Consider the following 25241-nt stretch of genomic DNA (forward strand, 5'->3'; position numbering starts at 1 on the left):
ACACACACACACACACACACACACGTAACGTAAAAAAGAACAGTCTTCCTTCACTAATTCACATTCCGTACTCAACACACACTTTCCTATTCTTGACACAATACTATCTTCTTTCATCCCTCCTCGATCACCCTCCCAGCCTCTCCCAGCCCCTGCATGCCTCGACATCCCGTGTATTCTTGGCTGCTTCCGCTACCTCCTCCTCTCCTGTGGTCTGTTTCCTCGCTCCCATGCCCCACGACACTTGCCCCTGACCTCCGCGAAGTTTTCAAGGGCATTTTCAAGAGCCGTCTGGTTTCTTACTACGTGATGCTGTGTGGCTTTGTTTAATGGTGAGCGAGTGAGTGAGTGAGTGAGTGAGCGGTTGACTGGTTCGCTGAGTGTTTAACTGGTTGATTTACTGAGTGATACAATGGTTCACGGACTGACTGGTTGACTAAATTACTAGTAGATTGATAAACCAGACAACTGAACCAAAATTAGACAGAATAAAGCTAACACAACATCCAAAGGAACCCGCCCAATCACTTCTATGGCCCTTTTGAAACAGCCTTCATGGAGCGTTACAAAATACAAACTAAGATCAACTTCTGGCGCGGCTGAAAGGGATCACAAGAGCCAACGAACTGTTCTCCACATACAAAACATCCAGAACAAAGCTGACGCCACACACAAGAGTGCCGTCCTAATCATCTCCATAGCCTTTGAAAACCGACTTCATGGGAGCGTTACTGAATACAGGGCCTGGATGAGCTGCTGAAGTGAGTGGAGTGACAGGAGTGACAGGAGTAGCATGGCAGGAGTTAAGGTCACGCAGGTTAACTCTCTTCCATTCATGAACCCAAGCCAGTTACGCGGCGAAGTAAAATTACACACTTAGGTTAGATTGTTTTCCTTCCTGAGCTGTGCCGGAAGAAAACAACAGCCACACCGCCTTCCTTCCCTCCGCCAGTGGTTTAGCGGTGCCTGGAAGGTCACGTGATGGCCCTAAGGCGCTGTCTCGCCCCAGCACCGTCGCTAGCAGGTTTCAGAGAGGTTTCAGACTCCTCCCTTGCGCCACGCCTCCCGCAGCCCATCCTTCGCTTCTTCGCTTCCTATAACATGACAGGAAGACACAGAGACAACGGGAACAATGCTAACACTGGCGACATTAAGTAGAATTGCCTTGTTAGTTATAGTTTATGTTATTCTCGCTAATCAAGGAGACTCAATAACACACAGACATACTAATCAAGTTCCCCGTACAGGTAAGAGGTGCGGTATGAGAGACTAACGAGATATTAGAGCTTGAGGGTCGGTGAATGGGTGCATAAGAATGTGTTTGACTTAATTGGTGTTTCTTGTCTCGTTGAGCTTGGGTCCATATACTGTAGCGGGCGAGGGCAGTGTGTTAGTAGTGTGTGTGTGTGAACCGGAGCCACCTGTCGTGTGTGTGTGTGTGTGTGTGTGTGTGTGTGTGTGTGTGTGTGTGTGTGTGTGTGAAGTCTCCGTGATATGATAGCTTTTCTTCCGTCTGACCGTCACGCACAAAAATAGTAAGAGAAAAGAAAGAAGGAAAGAAAAAGCGATTAATCTTGACATGAGAGAGTGGGATGACTGGTAGTAGTGGTGGTGGTGGTGGTGGTGGTGACAAAACGAAAACCTGACGCGATTTCCTTTCTTTTCTCTTTCTTCTTAATCTTAATCTATAGAAACTAAGAGAGAGAGAGAGAGAGAGAGAGAGAGAGAGTAACTCCTCTCTTTGCATCCATTTTCCTAATTCTTTCTCTTATATATATATTTAGAGACAAAGGAGAAGGAAGTAGGCAAGGACATTCTCTCTCTCTCTCTCTCTCTCTCTCTCTCTCTCTCTCTCTCTCTCTCTCTCTCTCTCTCTCTCTCTCTCTCTCTCTCTCTCTCATGACCCAGGCCTCATGATCTTCCCTAACCACAAGCAAGGGGGCAAGAGAGTCAGTGTGCTAGTGTGGTCAGTGAGTGAGGCAGCAGCGGCCGACAGATGGCACCACACACTCACCCTTCCTCCATTTACCACCGACCCACTAAACTTGTTCCTGTGTTCCTGTCTGTTTCTTTTCCTGTTTTTTTTCTTGTTTTTTCCCGTTGGTTCGTAAGTTTCCCGGTCAGTTGGCGGGAATATTAAAGGAAAATGTTGCTAAGGTTCTGTTTCTCTTGTTGTGGTTTGTGTGATAGGTATAGGAATGTTACTGAAGGTATTGTGTGTCTAGTCCCTTCAGTACTGGGACACATTTTTACCTTGAGATTTGTATGCGATTAGACCATTTTATATACATTAGGAAGGGTCTATGGAAGTCAAAAGATTAATGGCCACAGTCTTCACTCTTTTAGTACCTCACATAAGTTTCTGAGGCTGTATGAGGCTGTATAAAATCACCAAATGATAAGCAGAATGAATATGGAAATGAATCATAGTACAGATGGGGTTAAAAAAAAAAGAAGTTATGTACTATGTGGTCTAAAGAAATGTAGTAATTAATAGCGTAGAATAATTGAAATATCATACTAAATAGTCAAAAGGATGTCATATAAGAGAAAGGAATGGTGTGTTTAAAACTGAAGCTTAAGTTATCATTTATTATATGTCTCCAGGGAATGCAGTAACTGACTAGCGTAGAACAAGGGAAATATCGTACTGGATTAACAGGTGGGTGTCATATAAGAAATACACAGCCAAAAATAGTAAGGGAATAAGAAAATAAATGAGTAAAAAATGTTATGTTAAGGAAGAAAAGTTATGTAATGTAAATCTCACTTATCGTAGTGCGAGAAACACGAAAGGAACGCTAACAAAGATACATTAAAAGGAAAGTAAAACAAAACGAAGAAAAAAAAAAACACACCTACACTCTACTTGTACAATTAAACCCTGTAATTCAACACAAACCTATACAAAATAAAAAAAGAAATAACGAGCTAATCACTCAAATAGAAACACTGTTAACTGAACTCACAATAACTAAACCATAAAAGGAAAGAAAGAAAAGAAACTAAGTAGAAGCAGAACCAAGTAATTAAACACAAAACAAACATGAAAAAATATATAATCACCGAAATAAAAATATAATTAATTAAACACAAAAACTAAACTATAAATAGAAGTAAAAAAAAAAAAAACTAACCAGAACCAAATCTTTTCCTTTCCTTTCTTTTTTATTTCCATCTCAAGGTGATCAAGTTTTTGTTGCCGGGAGGAGCATCAAACCCTAAAGGCGTAACAGAAAACAGATCACGGTCTGTACTTTTACGGTGTTGGAGAGAGTATCGTATTCTTCTAAAGGCGATTCGAAACTCTTAAACCCCTCGTTCCTTATTGGGAGACACCTTTCATGTCGTTTATGAAGGATTAGAGAGAGAGAGAGAGAGAGAGAGAGAGAGAGAGAGAGAGAGAGAGAGAGAGAGAGGGGGGGGAGGAAGAGAAAGAGTAAGGTTATAAAAGAAAGGGGGACGATGCAGGAGAATATGAAGTAAGAGAAAGGGAGAGGATGACAGGGATATGAGAGAAAGAGAGAAAGAGACAGAGATATACGCAAGACATAGGGAGAATATCAAGACGAGGAGAGTGGAATGAAGGAAGAAGGAAGACGGAAGGTTAAAAAGCAAGAAAGAAGGAAAAATGGAGTATTGGAGAGATAAAGAAGGAAAATATGAGGAAGGATGATGGGTGTAGATGAAGTAATCTGAAGGAGGAGGAGGAGGAGGAGGAGGAGGAGGAGGAGGAGGAGGAGGAGGAAGAAGAAGAAAAGAAATATTGATAAAGTATGAGATAGAAAAGAAAAAAAGTACAGCAAAAACAACAACAGCAACAACAACAACAACAACAATCACTAGAGGAGGAGGAAGAAGAAGCATGTAAAGATGAGGAAGGAAGGAAGGAAGGAAGGAAGGAATGAAGTCTCGAAAAAGAAGGAGGAGGAGGAGGAGGAGGAGGAGGAGGAGGAGGAGGAGGAGGAGGAGGAGGAGGAGGGGAAGATGGGCCTAGTTCATGGCAGTAAGGAGACCAATGGGGATGTGGGTCAAGGTTTGAGATGTGCTGACAAAGACTGCCGCTAGAGGACACCACTGCACGACACACGAGACTCAAGAATTCCCTTCCTGCCTTCCATCCTTCCCTATCTACATCTTTTCCTTATGTACATTGCGTCAGTGTTCTACTTAAACTCTTATCCTCTCAGTCCTTCTTCAGTTCCTCCTTTTCCTCCTCATCTACCATGTTTTCTTTTCTTCTAAAGCCTCTAATCTCCTACGAAGCCTCACCCTCAACACCCAACCACACACAGTACAACTCAGCAGATGGGTTGGTAGTTACGTCTGGCCTTACTAACACTAGCAGACAGGTGATCTCAATACAAGGAGGAGTAACTGGCATCGCTGAAGAACGTCCTTCCAATGAGGGCGTTAATTAACAGTCCCAGAGCCTTCCTGACGCTCAGGTGTACTACTGATGATCGACTTCTTCGTGGCCAGCGTGGCTTTCTAACGTCTTTCTGCCTGGTTGGGTCCAAATATTCGTAAAGAGAGGGGTTTAGGCCTTGAGTGAATACCATAGAGAGAGAGAGAGAGAGAGAGAGAGAGAGAGAGAGAGAAAAACTATCACATATAAACCTCATTCATTTACGTCTCCTACACTAACAAGTCGAAACAGGAGAAAGGAGAAGAGAGAAAAAGAGAAGGACGAGGAGGAGAAAGAGGACAGGAAGAAAAGGAACGAGAAGGATGACAAAACGGAAGATTGAAGAAAAACAAACACTCCACACACGCACACACACACACACACACACACACACACACACACACACACACACACGCACACACGCACAAGACTCCCTGTATGCGTCGCGTCTCTCGGTTGCACAAAAATTTCAGGGTCCCGTTCATCAATTCGGAATGCGGAACGTTGGGCCGCGGAACCGTTATGCTGAAGGTGTAGGGAGCTGACCCACTTCTCCCTCTCTCCCTCCCTTACTCTCTTCCTCTTTCCCCCGCATACAGTAGATACATACGTTCGCCTTATCACGTTCATTGGTATCCCTAAAGACATGTATGGCTGCCCCGTCCTGACTGCTAAGCGATGTACTGGTTTTTCGCTAATCAGGAGTCAGTAAGTTGTCTTGTGTGTCATGCTGCTAAGAACACGAGTGCGTGAGAACAAGAGGGAAGCTGCAAGAAGTCATTAATTGTCGGTCAGTCCTCTTATCCACTATATTGTTTAGATTTATCGTAAGAATATATACAGAAAGGTGCAAAAAATCAGTAGCCAGTGTTCTTATTGTAATTTTGATATACTGTTTACGTAAGGATATAAGAACACGAGGGAACAGCAAGAGGAAATCAACAGTTGGTCTTTTATAGCTATTTAATGTGCTGTTTAGAACCTAGGAACATAAAACAGTAAGGGAAGTTGCCAGAAGTCATGAGGAATTGTATGAAACAACTATATATCACACTGCTTACCACTCCTCCTTAGCCTAATAGTGTTACTACATATTTCAAGGGTAGCAGCGGTCAATTTATCCCTTTAACCACTTCCGTACCATGACGGGTTCCATATTCGTTCCACTTACTATTTGGTGATTTTGTACAGCATCAGAAACTCATAAGGGAAACTGAAATGGAGAAGACTGTTGCTATTGATCTTCTGACCTGTATAACCTTCCTAATGTCAATAAAATGGTCTGATCGTACACAAATCTCGAGGTTAAAATGTGTCCTAGTATTTGAAGGGGCTAACTGCTAACTAAGGGACTTATGAAATGAAGCAACCTAAAACAATATATGCTGGATATTTCAAAGTCAAGAGCAGTTAATCACTCCCTACCTCTTCTTTTAATCAATTGATGATAGTAATAACATGTCAGTATATAAGGATCATTTCATTTACCTGCAGCTCGCGTACCTGCCTCGTGGTTCTTGCAGGAGAGAGAGGAAGCAACACTATCACACCATGAACAAGGAACATGACAGAGTTTGGTGAGATTGCGTCCCTCCACAACAACGTGGAACGGATGGAGGTGATAAGCAGTGACGAAGAAGAAATGGAAGAGGAAGAGGAGGAGGAGAAGGAGGAGGAGGAGGAGGAGGAGGAGGAGGAGGAGGAGGAGGAAATAAAAAAAGAAGAACCAGGAAGAGGAGAGTGACAGTGAAGAGATATTTAGAATAAAGAATATAAAGAAATACGTCAGATATTGCAGATATGTAAAAATAACCTTGTGAAGGAAGAAGGAAAAGAAGAGAAAGAATTAAAGGAAGAAATAAGAAGAATCCAAGGTAAAGAAGACAATAGGGATGATAAAAAAAAACGTGAGAAAGGATGGGAAAAGATAATAGATGCTCACTATAAAGGAGAGAGAGAAAGAGAGAATAAGAAAGAATAGGATAAGAAAAGAGAAACTACATGATAAAGAAAGCATGAGAGGAAAACGATGATTAGGAAGGACATGAGCTTGACAAGGAAGAGATGATAAACGTAACCACGAGAAGAATGAAGATGAGGAGATGAACGAGGACGAAGAGGGGAAGAAAGAGGATGACAACCAAGATGAAAGATGATAAGGAAGGACGCGAGGAAGCACAGGGAAGAGACGAACACTACCAGCAAACAAAGGGAAGATGATAAGAGGGAAGAGAACAAGGAAGAAAAGGAAAATGATAAACACAGATAGAGAAAGACGCAGGAGGATGAACAGAAAACGAGCACCACGTCCAAACAACACAAGGATAATAACTGGGTGTCTTGTCAGTCTCTCGCCAAGGACAGTCATTTGGCAACACTTCAAAACTCACGAAATGGTTCCCCTGAGTCGTGCGCCGAGATACATACAGGAACATTATTTCACTCCCTCACTGCGACTGTTTTCAAAGGCCACAGAGATGATTAGCAGGATTTTCACATGCGTTTCTTTTGCTGATACAGAATTTTTTGTTAATTTGCCATTTAAACTATACAAACACCCTTAAAAACCATTGCAGCATTAACTAGAGTCTCTTGAAGGAATGGAGGTACGGGGCAGGAGTATCTCAGAATAAGAACCCTTGAATCTTGAACGAGACTTCCTTCATTTCTCTTCCACGACTAGTACAGTTTAATTGGGTCTTCTTTGAGTAATTTTATAGTCAGTGTAGGTTGGAGAGGTGAAGGCGAGTGTGTAATTATTATGTTATGTTTGCTTCGATGAGTTTGCTGTTTCTTCATGACGTATTTGGCATCTCTCGATTCAGAACACGTGGCAGGATGTGCTGGAGGCAATGCACACACACACACACACACACACACACGAGTCATTAGAAGCCTCACTCAATCCTGTAATTTTGTAATGATCTATTTGAGTACACGCAAATAGGTAAGTAGGTAACACACACACACACACACACACACACACACACACACACACACACACACACACACACACACACACACACACACACACACACACACACACACACACACACACACACACACACACACACACACACCTCACTATCTCATTATGACCTTTCTTCCTCTCCTCACACTCTTACTCTCTTCTCCCTACCGGAACGAAATCCATTCACCAAGCCGAGAGAGAGAGAGAGAGAGAGAGAGAGAGAGAGAGAGAGAGAGAGAGAGAGAGAGAGAGAGAGAGAGAGAGAGATGGAGAAGCGGATACATTTCACTAAAGAGACAACAGTTCTTTCCTTCAACATTCTCACTAAGGCCCATATTCTGAAACACTTCCGCGCCTCAGAGCAACTTCACTACTTCTAAAGGGCCCTAGTTGAAGTGACAGAGGTTTTTAATGAAGGATGTTTCTGTAATTCTAGTGACCTTCTAACAAGTTTTCTGCAATATCAACAGGGCAAATACTCTTTAGAACTCGGCTAATCGTCTCTGTCGCGGTGAGAGAAAGAAAAGCGCTTCTGAATAACAGGACAAATACTCTTTAGAACTCAGCTAATTGTCTATGTAGTCTTTGAAAATGGTCGCGGTGAGGGAGGGGAAACGTTTCTGAATATGGCACCAATTATTCTCCCGCCAGGTAATGAGGGAAGTTAAGACGCCAGTGAGAGGTAATACTTAAGAAGCCACCTGTTGTGTTTCTACCTCTTGTATGACCAGAGGGTTAGACAAGTGCCTCAAACCTCGAGAACGCCACCACCTCTTCAACAGATGGTCCAGGAAAGCCAGACTGACTGCCGCACTAGCACACGCTCTACATACTCCAGTACCATCATGCTCAGCCACTAATCGCTGCACCGAAGAGCGTAATACGAAGACTAAAGCATAATGGAACGGTAATGGGTACGATAACTCTTGAAATGATGGTTTGACAGTTGCATTCAGTCTCCATTTTTTATTGTTATGAAGAAAAGAAGAGCGTAATGTAAAAATGTGATTTGTACTGCAATGTCGAAATTATATTGTGATAGTAATGTTTAGCTTTAGATTTTGCAGTGAAGTAAGAGTAAATATGCTTCTGTAATGTGTGTTTTTTGAGTTTATTATGATCGTTCGGTTAGATAAGGTTGGGTAAGATGCTTGGTTATGTAGGAGTGACTTCCAAACTGGTTCCTGTGTTGGTGAGGGACTTGGCGAGAGTTAGAACATTCCCAGACGTGAGTAAAAGAAATGCGTGACTGAGCCGTGATTCAGTTCTTGCGTGAGTCACGTTCCTTCCTTCACGAATGCCGGCCTGATTATTATTCTGCTTCTCATTCTCTTTCTTTTGTCTCTTCTTTTTTCCATTATTTTTTTTATTTGTTTTTTTCTCTTAATTTCTTTTGTTGTGTTATTTTTTCCTTTTATTTTTCCATCTATTAATTTCTCTATTTTGTTTCGATTCTGTCACCCATGATACGCCACTCTCTTTCACACACACACACACACACACACACACACACACACACACACACACACACACACACACACACACACACACACACAGCTTCCAGAAAACTCCAGGTCAGTTCCTCCTCTCATTTCCTTCTCTTCCTCCATTTCCTCCTCCTCTCCTCCAGTGTCACGCTTCGTCACGTCTGGTTGCCTCAGCGAAAGTGCTCCACATCCTAGTTTCCTTCCCTCGCCGCTAGAGGGAAGCAGCGTATAGCACAGCGACTCCCAAGTAATTGAGTTGTGTTTAACTGAGTGGAGTTTGAATGGCCAGTAGTGTTCTCTCTTTGTGTTAGTATTATTAGTGTGGTTTCTATTGTATTGTTAAATGATGGTTGTTTTCTTGTCTGCTGTGAAAAGGAGGAAATCTATCAATACTTTTTTATATGTAAAGGGAATAAAAATGAAAAAAAGGCCTACTTGATTGCCAGTTCCCTTAAAGATCAGAGTTAGTCAAAAGTCACGGACAAGAAGAATCAAACTTGCGTTAGATATTTTGATTTCCGTGTTTTTTTTTTCTCTCATTAATATTTGTTGCTTTCTGTTTCCCATTCGTGGTTATTGGTAGTGAAGGGCGGCATGAGGGAAGAGTTTGTCGTATTGTTTAATGAACACACTAACAAGTCACCGTGCCCAGCGATAGACAATCAAGTATCGTACTCGAATCCGAATTGCAGTCCTCTCGAGAACATATTAATTCTTTTTACAGTTATGTACAGAAATATTTAGTTTTTTTTTTTCGTTTTGAGCTTGTAAGATTTTTTTTTTTTCTAGCGTGACTAACGTGATTTGCCACATGAACGCTAACTTTCAGAATCACAAGTAAAGACTGACTGACGACTGTAGTAAGACTGTTATGCTATTTTTTCATCATCAACATCACTGCGAGCTAAGATTATTTTACAAACTACAAAACAAACGAAAAAATAACAAAACAGAACAATGGATCTACATATTAGAACACTCGGTCTTGTCCGCTACCTTATCAACACGTACACACAAGAAGAGACATTTTTCTTAATCCAGCGAGACATTGGAGATAATACTAAGACGGCTTTCAGCACCTCCATCGCTTCCTCCTGCTGCTGCACCTCCGTCTTCCTCTTCGTACTTGATGTTGGGGCCTCCGAAGTAACTCACGGGATTACTGAAGGTTCGCACTCCCTCACTCAGGAACACCGGGCTTTGCTTCTCCCTTGTGACGCGGCCTTTCCTGCGACGCCTTCTCCTTTTAACGCTTCCGCTTAGAACTTCCTCACGCGGGACTTCAGGAGGTGTTTCAGGGGGTTTTTCAGGGGCTGTTTCTTGGGGCTTTTCAGGAACTACATCTGCTACGTCTGAGGGTATTTCAGGAGCTGTTTCAAGGGTTTTTTCTGGAGTAGCTTCTGGCGGTATTTCATTATCTACTTCAGGGTGTATTTCAGGAGTAGGTTCAGGTTTGGCTTCAGGAATTGCATCGGGTTCATCTTTTCCGTCTTTAGTGTCTTTCGAAGCCTCGTCCTCAGATGTTAACATTTCCTTTACAGCGTCGTCCTCAGCAGAGAGAGCACTGAGGTTGGCAACACCAGAGGACAGGTTAGATTTGAAGAGTGTTGGCAATGATGTCTTCCGTGGACTGTTCCCTTCCTTCTCCTTGTCCTCCTCGCTCTCGTCGTGCTCACTGATAGGGTCTAGAGGTGTCAGGTTTCCCGGGGAGCATCTTGGGGAGACTCCGGTGTTCAGGAGGCTTATGTCATCTTCTTGGTATAGATTAACGTACGTGGGGGACTCCGGACTGTCTTCCTCGCTTATAGGAGACCCCGGGTAGCTCTCAGGCGACGAGAAGCCATCGTTTCTCTGCCCAGCCATGTCCAGCAGCAGGAGTTTGGCGCTGATATCCAAGAGTTCTTCGTCTTCTTTGAGATTTTCTTGTGTGCCTGTCTCGTTTTGAATATCCTGGTTGTTTGCATAGTCATTTTTCACGTTACTCTCTTTTTCGTCTGGTTTCTTTTCTACGTTAGTCTCTCCTTCCCCTTTCCCTTCCTCTTCGGTCTTGTCCTTGTAAATATGACTCAGTAAGTATTCGGTGTTCAGACTTTCTTTCTCCTTTGGGCTGCTAACAACGATTTCTGGAGGAATTGGAGCGCTGGCACTACTCTTGCACTCGAAATACTCATCGTCTTTGTCATCTGTTTCTTTCAGTTCATTGTCCTCACTGCGCCTCTGTTCGATCTGACGCTCTGGTGGCATCGCGGAGTATCTTCCATCATCCTTCTCCCCTTCAAAATACTCCTCTTTCACAGCGCCTGCCTCGACTTTCTCTACTTTGAATTGTGGCGTCTCCTCCTCGTCATATTTTTCGCTCGCTTTGTCTTTTTGTATTGGCAAGTTGTCAGTGGGAATGTGTAGGTGGTGTTGAGTCTCGGTGGGGTTGGCAGGAGACTTGTTGGGTTCTTGCCACGTCTGCCAAGAGAGGTTATGAAGGTGTCACAAGGATCATCAGAGAGGCGCCTTTTTTGGGGGTGTTATTTAGTTAGGCTGTAATGGAAGAGAGAATGGAGGGTGTTAGACGCACACACACGCACACACACACACACACACACACACACACACACACACACACACACACACACACACACACACGCTCTCTCTCTTTCTCTTCGTCATGCATATGTATATACACACACCCACACCCACACATACATATTTCTCATCTCCTTGATATTATGTACTCACACGCACCTGTCCCCCCCACACACACCAAAAAGACACATGACACATTATTAACAATTCATTCACCACATACAAAATTACTTATAGAAATACAATTATAGGATTGCAATAATACCAAAGCAACGTGGAATAGCATTGTTTACTAACTGCTAAGGGGAACTGAATTGGTGGTTTAGTTGTGAGGTGATTGAGTGGTCAGGAATGAGATAACCCACATGTTACCGGAAGAAAGCCCTGCAGTGGTTATATAGTCATAATCATCGCCATTGCAATAATTGACAATCATTAATTAATATCATCTTATTTGGCACTAGACGTAAAAGAGAAGAGTAAGGTTTCTGCTGCTACTATTACTACTATGACTACTACTACTACTACTACTACTACTACTACTACTACTACTACTGCTACTACAACAACAACTACTACTATTAATGCTGCTACTACTACTACTAATACTACTAGTGATGCTACTACTACTACTACTACTACTACTACTAGTGCTGCTACTATTACTACTACTACTATTACTACCACTACTACCACCACTACTACTACTACTACTACTACTACTACTACTACTACTACAGCAACAAAAGAACAACAACAACAACTACTACAACGACTACTACTACAACAACCACAACTACTACTACTACTACTACTATTACGACTACTAGTACTATTGCTAACACTGTCACAACTAACGTAACTACAAGAATAGATAATGTGAATAGAATGATATACTAAAAATAGCAAAAGAAAAGCAGGATGAAGCTCACAAAAGGTGCAAAAGCCACACTAACAATCGACGCCAAACAATAGTAAACAGCAGGATTTAGACAAACAAATCTAACAAAACATACAGGGGAGAAAATAAAAGCAAATAAACTCCGACTGTTGTTTTCTTCGTTAGATTTATTCATTTGTCTATTTTTTGGTAACATTTGGATTTGGCAGAAGCAAAAAAAAAAAAAAAAAAAAAAAAAAATGAAAAAAAAAAAAAAAATAGGTGGGTAAGTTAATTGAATGAAGAAAAGGGAAAATTAGAGAAAACTTATCAGGAAAAAACAAACGAAGGAAAGGATCGATAAAAATTTTGGGTAACATTTTTGATTTAGCAGAAGCAATAAAAGAGAGAGAAAAAAAAAATAGATGGATAGGTTAACTGAATGAAAAAAAAAAGAGAATTAAAGAAAACCTATCAAGGAAAAAGTAAACGAAGGAAAGGATTGGTAAGAATAGAACCCAAAAAATCAGAAGCCTTAGCAAAGATATCAGTGTGGCTTCAGTTTGACATGAGCAGCGGGACCGGAGCTTCAGAAGGTTCATGAAACACACTCAAGCTTCATAGACAATAAATATACAGAAAACAAAACAGAAAACATGAATGTATTGAATATAAACACTTCATATCTGTGTACCTTTTTTCATAAGTTTAAATTCCTTTTTATCATATATCGAACTTTTAATGGAGTTTTTCTTTTATCAGTTATTTGTGGATGTTAATAGTAAAAGCGACATTTCTCACCCAAACTCAACTGAAATATGCATTAAACTCTGAACAGGGAAATGATTTAAGCAAAACAAACGTTCGAGTTGAAATATAGAGCAGAGTTAGGACAAAAACTATATCGAGAAGAAAAATATAAACAATCAAGGCACATCGACAGACAAAAGAAGAAACAATACAAAGACAACAGGAGAAGGAAACAACAAGCAAATAACACTAGAAAAACAGTAGGAAAAACAAGTGACAGTCAGAGAAAAAAGATACAAAACCACAAAAGAACAAATGACAATAAAATACGATAGAAAACCATATAAAAACAAATGACGCACAAAATAACAAGAAAAAGCAATACAAAATGGAAAGTAAATCACGAGAAAAGAAAACTGTAAGGATAAACAATTAAAAAAACAAACAGAAAACAATAACACTAATCAGAAAACCACATAGACAGGTGACAATATAAAAAAAACCCTATTAGCAACACGAGGGAAGAAGACCAAAGCGCAAAAAATCAACAGCAGCTTTTTAATAGTAGTGCTTTTCCTTCGGCGGGAGTGCGGGAGGAGCCGAGGGTTTCTTCCTGAGGTAGTACTGCTGCATGTCAACACGCTGCCGAGTCTCTCCTTCTTTCCCCGGGGCGGTATTCTCCTCCCCTCCCGAGGCTCCTTCCCCCTGAGGATTTACCTGCATTGTCACTCGCTCGGCGTTCTGCACCTTCTCGTTCTCTGGCCGCAGCTCAATGAATTCGTCGTCTGAATCTGGTTTCTCTGCGTTCTCATTTTCTTTCTTCGAGGCAGTCTCCTTCCCTGCTTCATTTTCTGTTTCATCTGTAGCGGACTTGGATTCTTGGTCTTTCTTTGTCGCCTTGCTGTCCTGATTTGTCTCCTGGGCTGCTTCTGCAAGGTCACTCTCCTTCTGCTGCGCTGTGTCCATCTCTTCCTCTCCCTGAAGGTCAAGGCTCGGTTCAGGTACTTCTCCAATCTTTATACTGTCATATTCAGTTGTTAGTGCTGCTTTATCCTCAAGATAATCATCGACAACCACAATCTCATCCTCTTCTTCAGTCTTCGTTATCTTCTGCACCTCTCCTCCGCCAAGCAGTCGAACAGTGGTGGCGACAAACGGGGCCTCCACCACCTCCTCTTGTTCTTCGGTGGGCAAGGAGCCGTGGTGGAGGAGGTGGGGCTCACTCTCCGAGGTCGTGTCATCGTCGACGTTCAGCATGGTATTGGAGCCTCGGTTGACCCGCATCGATGATGGAGAGTCAGCCGGAATCAAGTCCTGGAAACCAAAAACTGAGCTGTAGCAGAGGTTGCGTGGCAGTGTATCGCTGTTCTTTGTCTCGTTGTAGCCCATGATGTGTGTTTAAGCATCTCGTTGGCTTGATAGGCGCAAACTGGCCTCGGGAAGATTGATGCTAGCGATGGTTTGGGAAGCAAGGTTGAGCTGTTATACGGACCCTTCTCTGGGTTACTTAAACAAGAAGCTGAAACAGGAATGACTTTATTTATCTACCGACATATCATGAGCAAAAATGAAGGAAAAATCATGGTTATTGGTTAGATATGGGAATGGTAGGTAGAGGTGAATGTGTTGCTATTTAAATGGGGTATCATCTTCTTAGTCATGGTTCGTATTTACAATTGAAAATCAGAGAATGTTTATATCATATAGTGAACCGATATAGAGAGCAACTGCCGGATGAACGATAAAGAAAAGACAAACTGAACACAAAACTAAACACACAACACTAGAAAGTCAAGGATCACTCGTCATTATACTAAACTGACAGAGAGCGACTGACGAATGCAAAAGAATAGTAAACAGAAAACTGAACACAAGACGAATAAATGATAAAAAGACATCAAGGCAGTCTTCACGAGATCAAACAAAAATTGAGATCAACACGGTAAGAACGAGAAGCAAATTGCACGTTGTCAATAACCCACGTGGAATAAAACGTTCCTTTGGTAGCCACGAGGAAGGTCAGACTCAGGCAGTGTGTTAGGAAACGTTGGAAATCAGCTGGTGAGTCTTGCCGCCGAGTACTTTCGCCCTTAATCTTGAGTTCTTGGTGAGATGAATTATACTATTCCTTTTTGTCTGCGTTTATGAATATGTTTATCCTTATTTGGGGGGAGTGATACGGTTTGTACTGGAGATGTAAATAGATCCTCCTCGTCCTCCTCCTCCTCCTCCTTCTCCTCCTCCTCCTCCTCCTCTTTCTCCTCCTCCTCCTCCTCCTCCTCCTCCTCCTCCTCCTCCTCCTCCTCCTCCTCTTCTTCTTCTTCTTCTTCTTCTTCTTCTCCTTTTTCTCCTTCTTCCTCTTCTTTTCTTCTTCTTTAACTTCTAATTTTTGCATTTATATAGACTTCACAGCTTTTCAGTCACACACACACACACACACACACACACACACACACACACGTAACCACCTCTACTCTCGCTCTCTCTCTCTCTCTCTCTCTCTCTCTCTCTCTCTCTCTCTCTCTCTCTCTCAGTTTCGGTATCAATCATTCTCTTCAAAATCACTTTCTTCGTTTTCTTCTTCAGCAAGAGACAATTTTTCCTCTTGCTGCTCCTGAGTTGCTCCAGACGCGTCCTTCAGCGGCTCCTGTATTCCCATCACATCCGGCGTGAGCGGGACGCTTCCTAGGAGACTGGACAAGCTGGGTACGATTCTGATGTCGATTTTTCTATTTAGGGCCTCCAAGTTAACGTCACTGAGCGAGAGCAGCGTCGGATGGTCCACAAATACCGGGTAATCTCCCTCTGACTTCACTCGACTCACTGTGAACTTCTGTATGAAACTCTCGATACTGTCTAGCAAACTTCGTGAGCCAGCCTGCAAATCTGCGTCGCTTTTCCTGCGTTCTCTATCGAATGTGTGATTGTTATGATCTACTAAAACATCTCCTTCCACTCCCTCCCACCCCTGCTCAACACTACCTCCAGAAACGCTGGGTTGTCTCGTCCTTACCCGCTGCGGAGGGAAGATTGCCGAGGAGGAAGGTGATCCACTAGTGATGTCAATGGTACAGTCGAAGCTGCTTCCCTCCGACGCTGAGTCCTCTGCACCTTCTCCTTGTTCCCTCACCTGATGGCAAAAAGGAGGTGCAAGTCAGTGTTTGCTTCATGGAAATACACGGAAAGTTGCCTATAGTGAGAAGCAGGAGGGTAACAAAGTAATATATATATATATATATATATATATATATATATATATATATATATATATATATATATATATATATATATATATATATATATATATATATATATATATATATATATATATATATATATATATATATATATATATATATATATATATATATATATATATATATATATATATATATATATATATATATATATATATATATATATATATATATATATATGGTTCTAAAAACACAGGAAGTTATTGGTAAATACTTGAATTTTATTTTTTATGGAAGAGAGAAAGCTGGCCAAGGGCAACAAAAATAGAACAAAAAAGGCCCACTTGATTACCAGTTCCCTAAAAAGGTTACTAGATTTAGCCAAAAGTCAGGGAAAAATGTCTTGAAGCTGACACATCCAAAAGGCTATCAGTAACCATATCTCAGTCCGTACAATGAGAAACAGCGAGGGAATGAAAGACTGCAGCTTTAAGACTCACCACAAAGGAAAATATTAGCAAGGACTCTTACCTGTGGCACCTCAGTTCCTATGAGAGGCAGCGCGTCAGCAGACTTGTCCCAGGAGAGTGGTCTGTCTGCAGTGGAGTCCTTTGGCGTCCTCACCTGCACCTCCTCCTCCTCCTCCTCTGGTTCCTTGGTTGGGATGGGTGGTGGCGGTTCCGATGGGGGCGCTACCTGCTGCTGGTTCGCTGCGTTTATTTTCCTCACCTTCTCTTTCTCTGTGGTTGAGAAAAATGGACTTAGTATAAAAGAGAACATTTGAGAGGAAGCGAAATAGTTCTTTTAACGATAGAAAAAAATAGTGTCTTTCTCTTTTACCGAAGTGTTTATAAGCTAATGAAAGACAAGAATCCCTAAAAATGATCCCTTCTCACATTAGGAACTGAGAGAAAAGTAGCATTGAACATTTAAGAGAGTTACTCCTTCCATTTTCTTTCTCCTTTGTGAAGAGAATATGGGATTTGTTTCGTTACCTTGTGTTCCTCCGTTCTGGGTTGCCTTGAGGGCGCCATCTCCACCTCAGAGATGTTGGTAATGCGTGCCCTCATTGCCTGGGGGAGAGAGAAGTGATGTGAAGTGATGAAAGAAATGTGTAGAGTGGGTGGTTGGAAAAAGTTTCCGTCTCCCCTTTCTCTCTCTCTCTCTCTCTCTCTCTCTCTCTCTCTCTCTCTCTCTCTCTCTCTCTCTCTCTCTCTCTCTCTCGCTTTAACTCACCTCTTCTCTACTCTTCTTTCTATCTTTCAAAAGCCGCTCCCTCTCCTCTTCCTCCTTCTTCATCATTTGGTTCTTCTTTGCCTTCTTCTTCTTTTCGTTGGTTCTGATGCACAGGATAGCCAGGATGATGCCCGATGCGAGAATGACGCAGGTGGCCACGGCGGGAACCACTGCAGGATACCGTGTGTTAACCCCCTTGAGTGCCATGACGCGTTTCCATATTCATTCTGCTTACTATTTGGTGATTTTATGTAGCTTCACAAACTCATGTGGGGATTAGAATAGTGGAGACTGTGGCCTTTAATCTTCTGACCTCCATAGACCCTTCCTAATGTCAATAAAATCGTCTAATTGTTCCCAAAACACAAGGGGTTAAAGTGGGGAGAGAAGAAAGTGCTAAATGGATAGGTATGTAGAAGGGTAGATGGATGGATAGATGAATAAGTAGATAAGTAGGTGATTATGTGTGTATAGATGACAAGCAAATGTAACCCCGTCAGTACTGGGACGCTTTTTTTTTTATCATGAATTTTCGGTATGATTAGACGATTTTATTTACATTATCAAGAGTGTATGGAGGTGAGAAAATTAATGGTCAGAGTCTTCACTATTTTAATTCCCACATAAGTTTCTGAAGCTGTGTAAAATCGCTAAATATTAACCAAAATAGATAAGAAAAACGCGCCATGGATCTAAAGTGGTGAAGAGTAAACTGACAAGGAAGTCTAAGCCATTCACTTCTACTCTTTCTTTCACTTTTGACCATCACGGGGCATTTCTTCTTACCGTTATCCATTGGCGAGTTTCTCTCTGCTCTAGTGAGGGACGGTGGTGCGTCGTAAGCTGTCCTTTGCGCTGCTCTCATGGTCCAGTCCTCCCCTTGCACCTGTGTGGGAAACCTGATTAACCCTTTGATTGCTGATGATACATGAAGTTTATTAATCTATGGAGAGTTTGTAGATGGTCATTCTGGTTTCCATCTTGTTTTTTTTTTATTCATTCCCAATGATGATGCGAGTTCTTGTTCAATCATCACGTCATAAAAAATAGAAAAACATTCTTGAAAACTGTAAAACTTTCACTAGATCCAGTTTGCATATCACTTAAATCATAAAGAAACCTCCCAAGAGACCTGTATTAGAGTCTGATAAACTAAAATACCCACAAAAACTCCAAACTTTTCACCTCGGGCCTGTTAAAGTCTTCAAACCACAGTCCTCCCCGAAAAAATCTTCCATTAGAGTCTGCTATGATAAAAACAACCTTAAATCTCAAAAAAATTTCCACTAAAACATATGAAACTACCACTGGAATCATAAAACCATCTTAAGAACCCACAGTAGAAAAACTTACACTGGAGCCCGTTAAAAGCAACTGAGATGAAACAGTGAAACGTTTAAACATAATACAAAAACGTTTAAGAAAGAAGTCCCAGAACGTTACCGGTGAGATGTCCTTGTCTGCTCTGTAAGTCATGACCAAGGCAGGCATGAGCGGGAAGCCAGAGCAGGATCCAGAGGTGGGAAGGCCGAAGTTGGTGATGTGGCGGTCCTTTTCTTCGTACTCCTGCAGAGGGAAGACTTTTCCGTTCGAGTTGGAGATCATCACATCTGTACGAGAGGAAGTTGTTGTTTTATTAGTGTCCTGGTGATTAATTAAACGTAATTATGTAAGAGATTAACTCCCTCAGTACCATGACGCGTTTCCATATCTATTCTACTTACTATTTGGTGATCGTATACAACTTTAGAAACTTACGTGGGGATTAAAATAGTAAAGACTCTGGCTATTAATCTCCTGACCTCCATGGACCCTTCCCAATGTAAATAAAATCATCTAATCACATCGAAAACTTGTGGTAAAAGGGCGTCCCGGTATTGGAGGAGTTAATGTCCTGGTGATTCATTAAACATGATTATGCAAGAGATGAAATCCCTCAATACCACGACGCGTTTCCATATTTATTCTGGCTACTATTTGGTGATTTTGTACAGCTTCAGAAACTCATGTGGGGATTAAAATAGTGAAGACTCTGGCCATTAATCTTTTGACCTCCATAGACCCTATTTAAAGTCAATAAATGGTTTAATCGTGCACATCAAGATCAAAATGTGTGCCAGTATTCAAGGGATTAATTGATGTTCTTAATTGCTTTTTTTACTAGTAAGAAGTATATTTCACAGGATACATACAAGAAAAGTCACGGTTCAAATGATAACTTACTAGAGATACACCCATGGAAGTTTTCATAGTCGGCGAAGCGAAGGTCAACACCCTCCTCGAAGCCGCCCAAGTAGAGACTGCGAGGGAAAGGTTCCAATTCTAGTCTGTAGGAGGTAGCTTCCGTTCGCGGCAGTCGCTCCTCTCCATCCACCTGTGAGGGATATGGACGGGTATTGAAAGAAGGCATAGAGGCGATGGTTGGGGATATAGAGAAGAGGGGGGAAAAAATGGTTATGGAAAAAGTATACAACGAACACTGAAGAAGGACAAGGACTGTAATAAGAAAATAGAGAGAAAAGAAAGAGAAATGCGGATCTAGAGAGAACATACATAATGCAAAAGAAATGTGTGCTTTGCGTGTATTCTGAGAGTTTTACATACTACACACACACACACACACACACACACACACACACACACACACAGACGACCGTGGTGAATTACACACACACACACACACACACACACCGCATAGTATAGTGGTTATCACGCTCATCTCACACTCAAGAGGGTCCGGGTTCGAGTCCCGGAGGCGGCGAGGCAAATGGGCAAGCCTCTTAATGTGTAGCCCCTGTTCACCTAGCAGTAGATAGGTACTGGATGTAACTCGAGGGGTTGTGGCCTCGCTTTCCCGATGTGTGGAGTGTGTTGTGGTCTCAGTCCTACCCGAAGATCGGTCTATGAGCTCTGAACTCGCTCCGTAATGGGGAAGACTGGCTGGGCGACCGAGGTGAATTACACACACATTTATTAGAAGTAATCTTAACCTCTTCAGTACCATGACGTGTTTCCATATTCATTCTGCTTACAATTTGGTGATTTTATACAACTTCAGAAACTTACATATGTGGGGGATTAAAATAGTAACACACACACACACACACACACACACACACACACACACACACACACACACACACACACACACACACACACACACACACACACACACACACACACACACACACACAGTTGAATGCCTACCCTCACACCTCACTCTTTCATTATGACCTCCCTTCCCTCCTTCCCTTCCTCAAACTCTCACTCTCTCCTCACACGTACGTACCGTCACCCAGAGCCCGTCACTTCGCCACTCCACCCTAACAAAGTGCCGGTGTCCACTGTAAACGTTGATTCCTTCGTCCGGAGATACACGAACAATCAATGTGGCGTCCTTCAGGTTCTTGAGCACTGCCTGGACCGTCACTGCCCCATTAGATTCCACCGCCACCAAGATGTAGTCGTCGTGGCCGCTGACGAAGTAATGTCAATACAGTGTCACTCATCAGCTATTGGGAGTATTCTTAACCTCTTCAGTACCATGACGTGTTTCCATATTCATTCTGCTTACTATTTTTTACTATTTGGTGATTTTACAAAGCTTCAGAAACTCACGTGGGGGATTAAAATAGTAAAGACTCTGGTCATTAATTCTCTGATCTCCATAGACCCTTCCTAATGCTAATAAAGTCGTCTAATCATACCCAAAACTTCAGGTAAAAATGTGCCCCAGCACTGAAGGGGTTGAATGCTTTGTTCTCTCGATACGATTGTTTTCTAGGCCACATAAATGATTGGTCTGGTTTTTAAAGGTGATTTGTTAGTGACGGTGTAGAGTTTATTATAAACTATCACTAGATTTATGAAAACTAAGAAATTATGGAGCTGTTAAATGTCTTCATCCGCAGACACTAGTGCTTTTCGTGTCTGTTGTAAAGCGCGTTGCGAATTACAATTACATGACAATATATGATAACCAAGATATGATTCGAGATGCAGTTTCGATTTTATTACGTGTCAATCAGCCAGTACTCACGCGGTGTCGGTGCCTCTGATGAGGGCGACCAGCTGGGGCAGTGGGCGTCTCACGGAGGCTGAGAAGGCAAGTTCAAACACCAGATTCTCCATGAGGGCTGAGGTGGCCGCGTCTCTGCCCAGCCACTCACTGCCGTGGAAGTTGTACGCTGTCTCTGTGGGTTAATGCGGAAGTTTAATCTCTCTACCCAATGCGTCATGGTGTTCAGATGTCAATAATCAAGGCAAGGCAAGACATACATTGATCTGAGAGACATATAGACATCAATGGTAACACATAACTCATACTAAAGTGGCGTTTAACCCTTTCAGTACTATGACACGTTTTCATATTCATTCTACTTACTATTTGGTGATTTTATACAGCTTCTAAATCTTGTGTGAGAGTTAAAATAGTAGACTCTGGCCATTAATCCTCTGATCTCCATATACCCTTCCTAATGTAAGTAAAATCGTGTAATCATACCCAAAACTCAAGATAAAAAATGCATCCCAGTACCGAGGTGGGTTAAGTATATGAAGTTACGGTGCAATAATTAACTAACACAGTAGCCAGACAGCAAAGCCCTTACCGGTGCTACAGACGGGGCCCGAGTAGGAGGTTCTGGAGCAGTCGCAGTGGAAATTGCTCGGGTACAAGAAGTCCTCCTGACAGACACCACCGTTGAGACAAGGGTGATGATCGCACACCATCGAGCAGCCCTTCTTTACGCCCTCAGCTGAACACAAAAGGCGGTGGACCAAGACAGTCAGTTTGTGGTATGAGTGGATGAAGGTGGTGGTGGTGGTGATGGTGGTGGTGGTGGTGGTGGATCGAGTAATTTTAATAGAAAACGGTGAAATGTTTGAAGGTAATCTGAGTAATTTGTTTGATGTAATTATAAGGCTCGTTGTGTTCCTAAGAATGAGTGAATGTAAACCTGAAAACTTAGTTTAATGATATTGGAATAAAACTTGAGAAATGAGCTTATATTTACCTGGGTGGTCAGCGAGGTAGCGGTGCAGGACAACAGGTTCCTCGTTGATCTGAAAACCTCGCACGCAGCCCACCAGGCCAGGCAGGTCCGTCTTCACGTCAGCTTGCCGGTCATTGGCGGATCCCATGTAGAACTGAGCATGGGAGGCGAGGGTGAGATCGAAGGATTTGATAGAATAAGAGAAACATAATAACCTTTAAGACTTGATAGTACACATTTCATATGTAGTGTATAATGGAAAGGTTTCGAAAATATAAGTTAATGTAATGTCTTCTTTTCTTTTTACGAGTACATAGGAGGGAGTCAAACCAACGGCTATATAAAGGTAGAAAACAAAGGCCCACTGAACTTGCCATTCCCAAACAAGGAACAAAAGTATCATAAGAAGTATACTAAAGGAAACAGACAGGTAGTTCATGAGTTTACCAGAGAAAGGAAGGATGGACTGAGACTACTGGCTAACCTTTGCATCTTACCATAGAAAAGTAACCTGGTTTGGTGAAGGAGTGAGGGTAGTACACCATGTCAGGCAGTGGGGTGCTCTCGCCATATGGAAACTGTTCATAGTCAGTCTTCTGAAGGGGAAGCAAACCACCATGGACGGAGGCGTTGAAGAAAGTCCCGCTAGTGTAGACGGTGAGGTTAGTAGTGAAGGCGTCGCGTTCTATGGCTACCTGCACCGACTGGCCATCATTGAGTGGAACTGGAGAAGAGCAGTGACGTGTGGTAGCCAAAGAAACACCAAAAGGTAAAATATGAGAGAAGGAAGAGTAATGTGTGAGAGAAGTGTGGTATGGTATATCTGCATACATGACGATGGAACGTGAAAAGAGAATAAGAAGGAAGGGAGAAAAAGGGGAATGGAGGAAATAGATAAACCAGGAAAGTTGTCGGTAAATAAAGAGAGAGGCTCACGCAGATGTGTCCCGGGAAGAAGGTTATAAACAAAGATCGAGTGAGCGAGGGTAAAATGACATGAAAAAAAAGAGTGGAAAGTTAGAAGGAAAACATAAAGAAGACACAAAGAAAAATAAAGGAAAGAAACGTGAAAGGCAAAATAAACATGGAAGAAATATAGAAGGAAGAAAGAAAAGAGGGAGAGAGAGAGAGAGAGAGAGAGAGAGAGAGAGGAAAGTTGAAAATAAATCGTCTACTACACACATAATTATCACCAACACCAATAAACACTGAAAAGTAAACGAAGAAACTTATGTAACCTAAACTGCCAGGCGTAGAAAAATAGAACCAAGGAATTATGAATGATTACAAAGAACAAAAATAATCCCAGACCATTACACACCTATACTTTATTTTTATTTATCTATACCACGTGGACTTTTCACGAGAATTTATGGGCTAAAGAGGATACTTGTCATTTAACTCACGAAACACGAGAGAAGTACAGAAGACTCCTCACAAAGCACAAAGAAACTTACCTTCACTACTTGTGTCGATCGTGAGGGACAAAGCTCGCCTTCCTGAATTGAAGTACAGCACCAGTTTATTTGGGGACGCCAGGTGAAGTTGTAGGAAGTTGTGGAGGTAGTCGTAAGTGAAGAGAATGAGTCCCTGCCTGACGTGAGTGCGGAAGTTGAGGAGAAGTGAAGTCATGTTGGCGAGTTCTTGGCTGTGGGAGTTCTCAGTGTTGTTGATGAAGTATGTTAGTCTTGATTCCTCCGTGGTGAAAGTGATTGCTTCCTCGTTCAGGTCTGTGAGGGAGACGAGAGTTCCTTTGACGCCAAATTTTTACCTTCCTAATTCTCTCATCACAACAACAATCCATCTACTTTTGAATCCGTAACTCTTAATCCCTTCAATAGTGAGACCCATTTTTACCTTGATTTTTGGGGTAGATTAGACGATTTTATTGACATTAGGAAAGGTCAATGGAGGTCAGGAGATTAGTAGTCAGTCTTCACTATTCTAATCCCCACATAAGTTTCTGAAGCTATATAAAATCACCAAATAGTAAGAATGAATATGAAAACACGTCACGATACTGAAGAGATTAACTTTCTAAGAGACACAAATACCCGTACACTCACCAAACACTAATTTTTAACTGGAAGATGGTTCTTCAGTACAGAGACACATGCTACCCAAAATACTTGTGCCCCAAAATGCTTCTAGAGTCAGACGTGTGGACTACAGTAGATAGGAGGATGAATGAGTGAATGGTCGGGTTGATGAGTATGAATGAGTGAGTATGGTGGTGGAGTGGCAGTGAATGTGTAGGGTGGATGGATTGGTAGTGGATGGTTTGGTGAGAGTGGGGTAGGATACGCTGCAGTGCCAAGTGACTGTGAATCCTTTAACTCTCAGCACCACAAACTCTCCTTCAGTCATCGAACACTTAACTTCTTACTTTTTCTTACCAAACAGAATCCCAAACACTTACTGTGCTCACAATTGACACCAGAGTGCGCCAGGGGGTTCTTACACACGCACTCATAGGAGCCCCAGTTTTCGATGCACTCTGCGCCGTTCTGACAAGGGTTAGGGCTGCATGATGGCTGGCAGGAGGCAGATACCCCTAGAGGCGCTGCCCTGATGTACCGGTCCAGGTCCACCAGTTCGTTGTTGACGGTTAAGTCACGGATGCATCCCTTCAAGCTACCCAGAGTCTCATCCTCCTCCTGGATCTCTTGGTTCATCCACGTGTCTTGTCTCCTGTTCAGTGAAAAGTGTTAGAGCTGCTTGGAGGGAGAGAAAGTGAGATA

At 42.2% G+C, this 25241-nt stretch overlaps 2 protein-coding genes across 3 annotated transcripts in view; both read right to left on the minus strand.

The window, feature by feature from the left end:
- Positions 1–9898: 9898 nt before the first annotated feature.
- On the minus strand, positions 9899–14462 carry LOC123508518 (neurofilament heavy polypeptide-like). The gene is made up of 2 exons (XM_045262252.1): positions 13791–14462; positions 9899–11323 (listed from the first exon to the last, which is right to left on the minus strand). Exons 1-2 carry the CDS (start codon positions 14460–14462, stop codon positions 9899–9901), a joined length of 2097 nt encoding a protein of 698 aa, XP_045118187.1.
- The window catches only part of LOC123508587 (contactin-associated protein-like 5), a 38443-nt gene continuing 24417 nt past the window's right edge, over positions 11216–25241 (minus strand). Inside the window, exons 26-40 of one of the 2 annotated variants that reach the window (XM_045262357.1) lie at positions 24920–25191; positions 23958–24230; positions 22998–23224; positions 22522–22654; positions 22117–22263; positions 21546–21699; positions 20796–20982; positions 19730–19880; positions 18950–19116; positions 18293–18392; positions 17507–17676; positions 17266–17343; positions 16802–17010; positions 16087–16203; positions 11216–11323 (exon numbers count right to left, since the gene is read on the minus strand). In XM_045262357.1, coding sequence (XP_045118292.1) covers positions 16996–17010; positions 17266–17343; positions 17507–17676; positions 18293–18392; positions 18950–19116; positions 19730–19880; positions 20796–20982; positions 21546–21699; positions 22117–22263; positions 22522–22654; positions 22998–23224; positions 23958–24230; positions 24920–25191 — 2074 coding nt within the window. In that variant the 3' untranslated portion in view covers positions 11216–11323; positions 16087–16203; positions 16802–16995. Of the gene's footprint in view, positions 11399–16086; positions 16204–16801; positions 17011–17265; positions 17344–17506; positions 17677–18292; positions 18393–18949; positions 19117–19729; positions 19881–20795; positions 20983–21545; positions 21700–22116; positions 22264–22521; positions 22655–22997; positions 23225–23957; positions 24231–24919; positions 25192–25241 lie in introns of both variants that reach the window. The other variant, XM_045262356.1, reaches the window with a different exon arrangement.

Source organism: Portunus trituberculatus, chromosome 25 (assembly GCF_017591435.1).
Source record: "Portunus trituberculatus isolate SZX2019 chromosome 25, ASM1759143v1, whole genome shotgun sequence".
Taxonomy (NCBI): Eukaryota; Metazoa; Arthropoda; class Malacostraca; order Decapoda; family Portunidae; genus Portunus; species Portunus trituberculatus.

What these genes read in the sequence shown, in the direction of transcription:
- LOC123508518 (XM_045262252.1), bottom strand. Translation starts at nt 14,462, where the DNA reads ATGGGCTACAACGAGACAAAGAACAGCGATACACTGCCACGCAACCTC. An exon ending in CCGAGCGAGTGACAATGCAG is followed by an intron (nt 11,324 to 13,790) that starts GTAAATCCTCAG and finishes CTCTCTTGGCAG; the next exon opens with ACGTGGCAAGAACCCAACAA.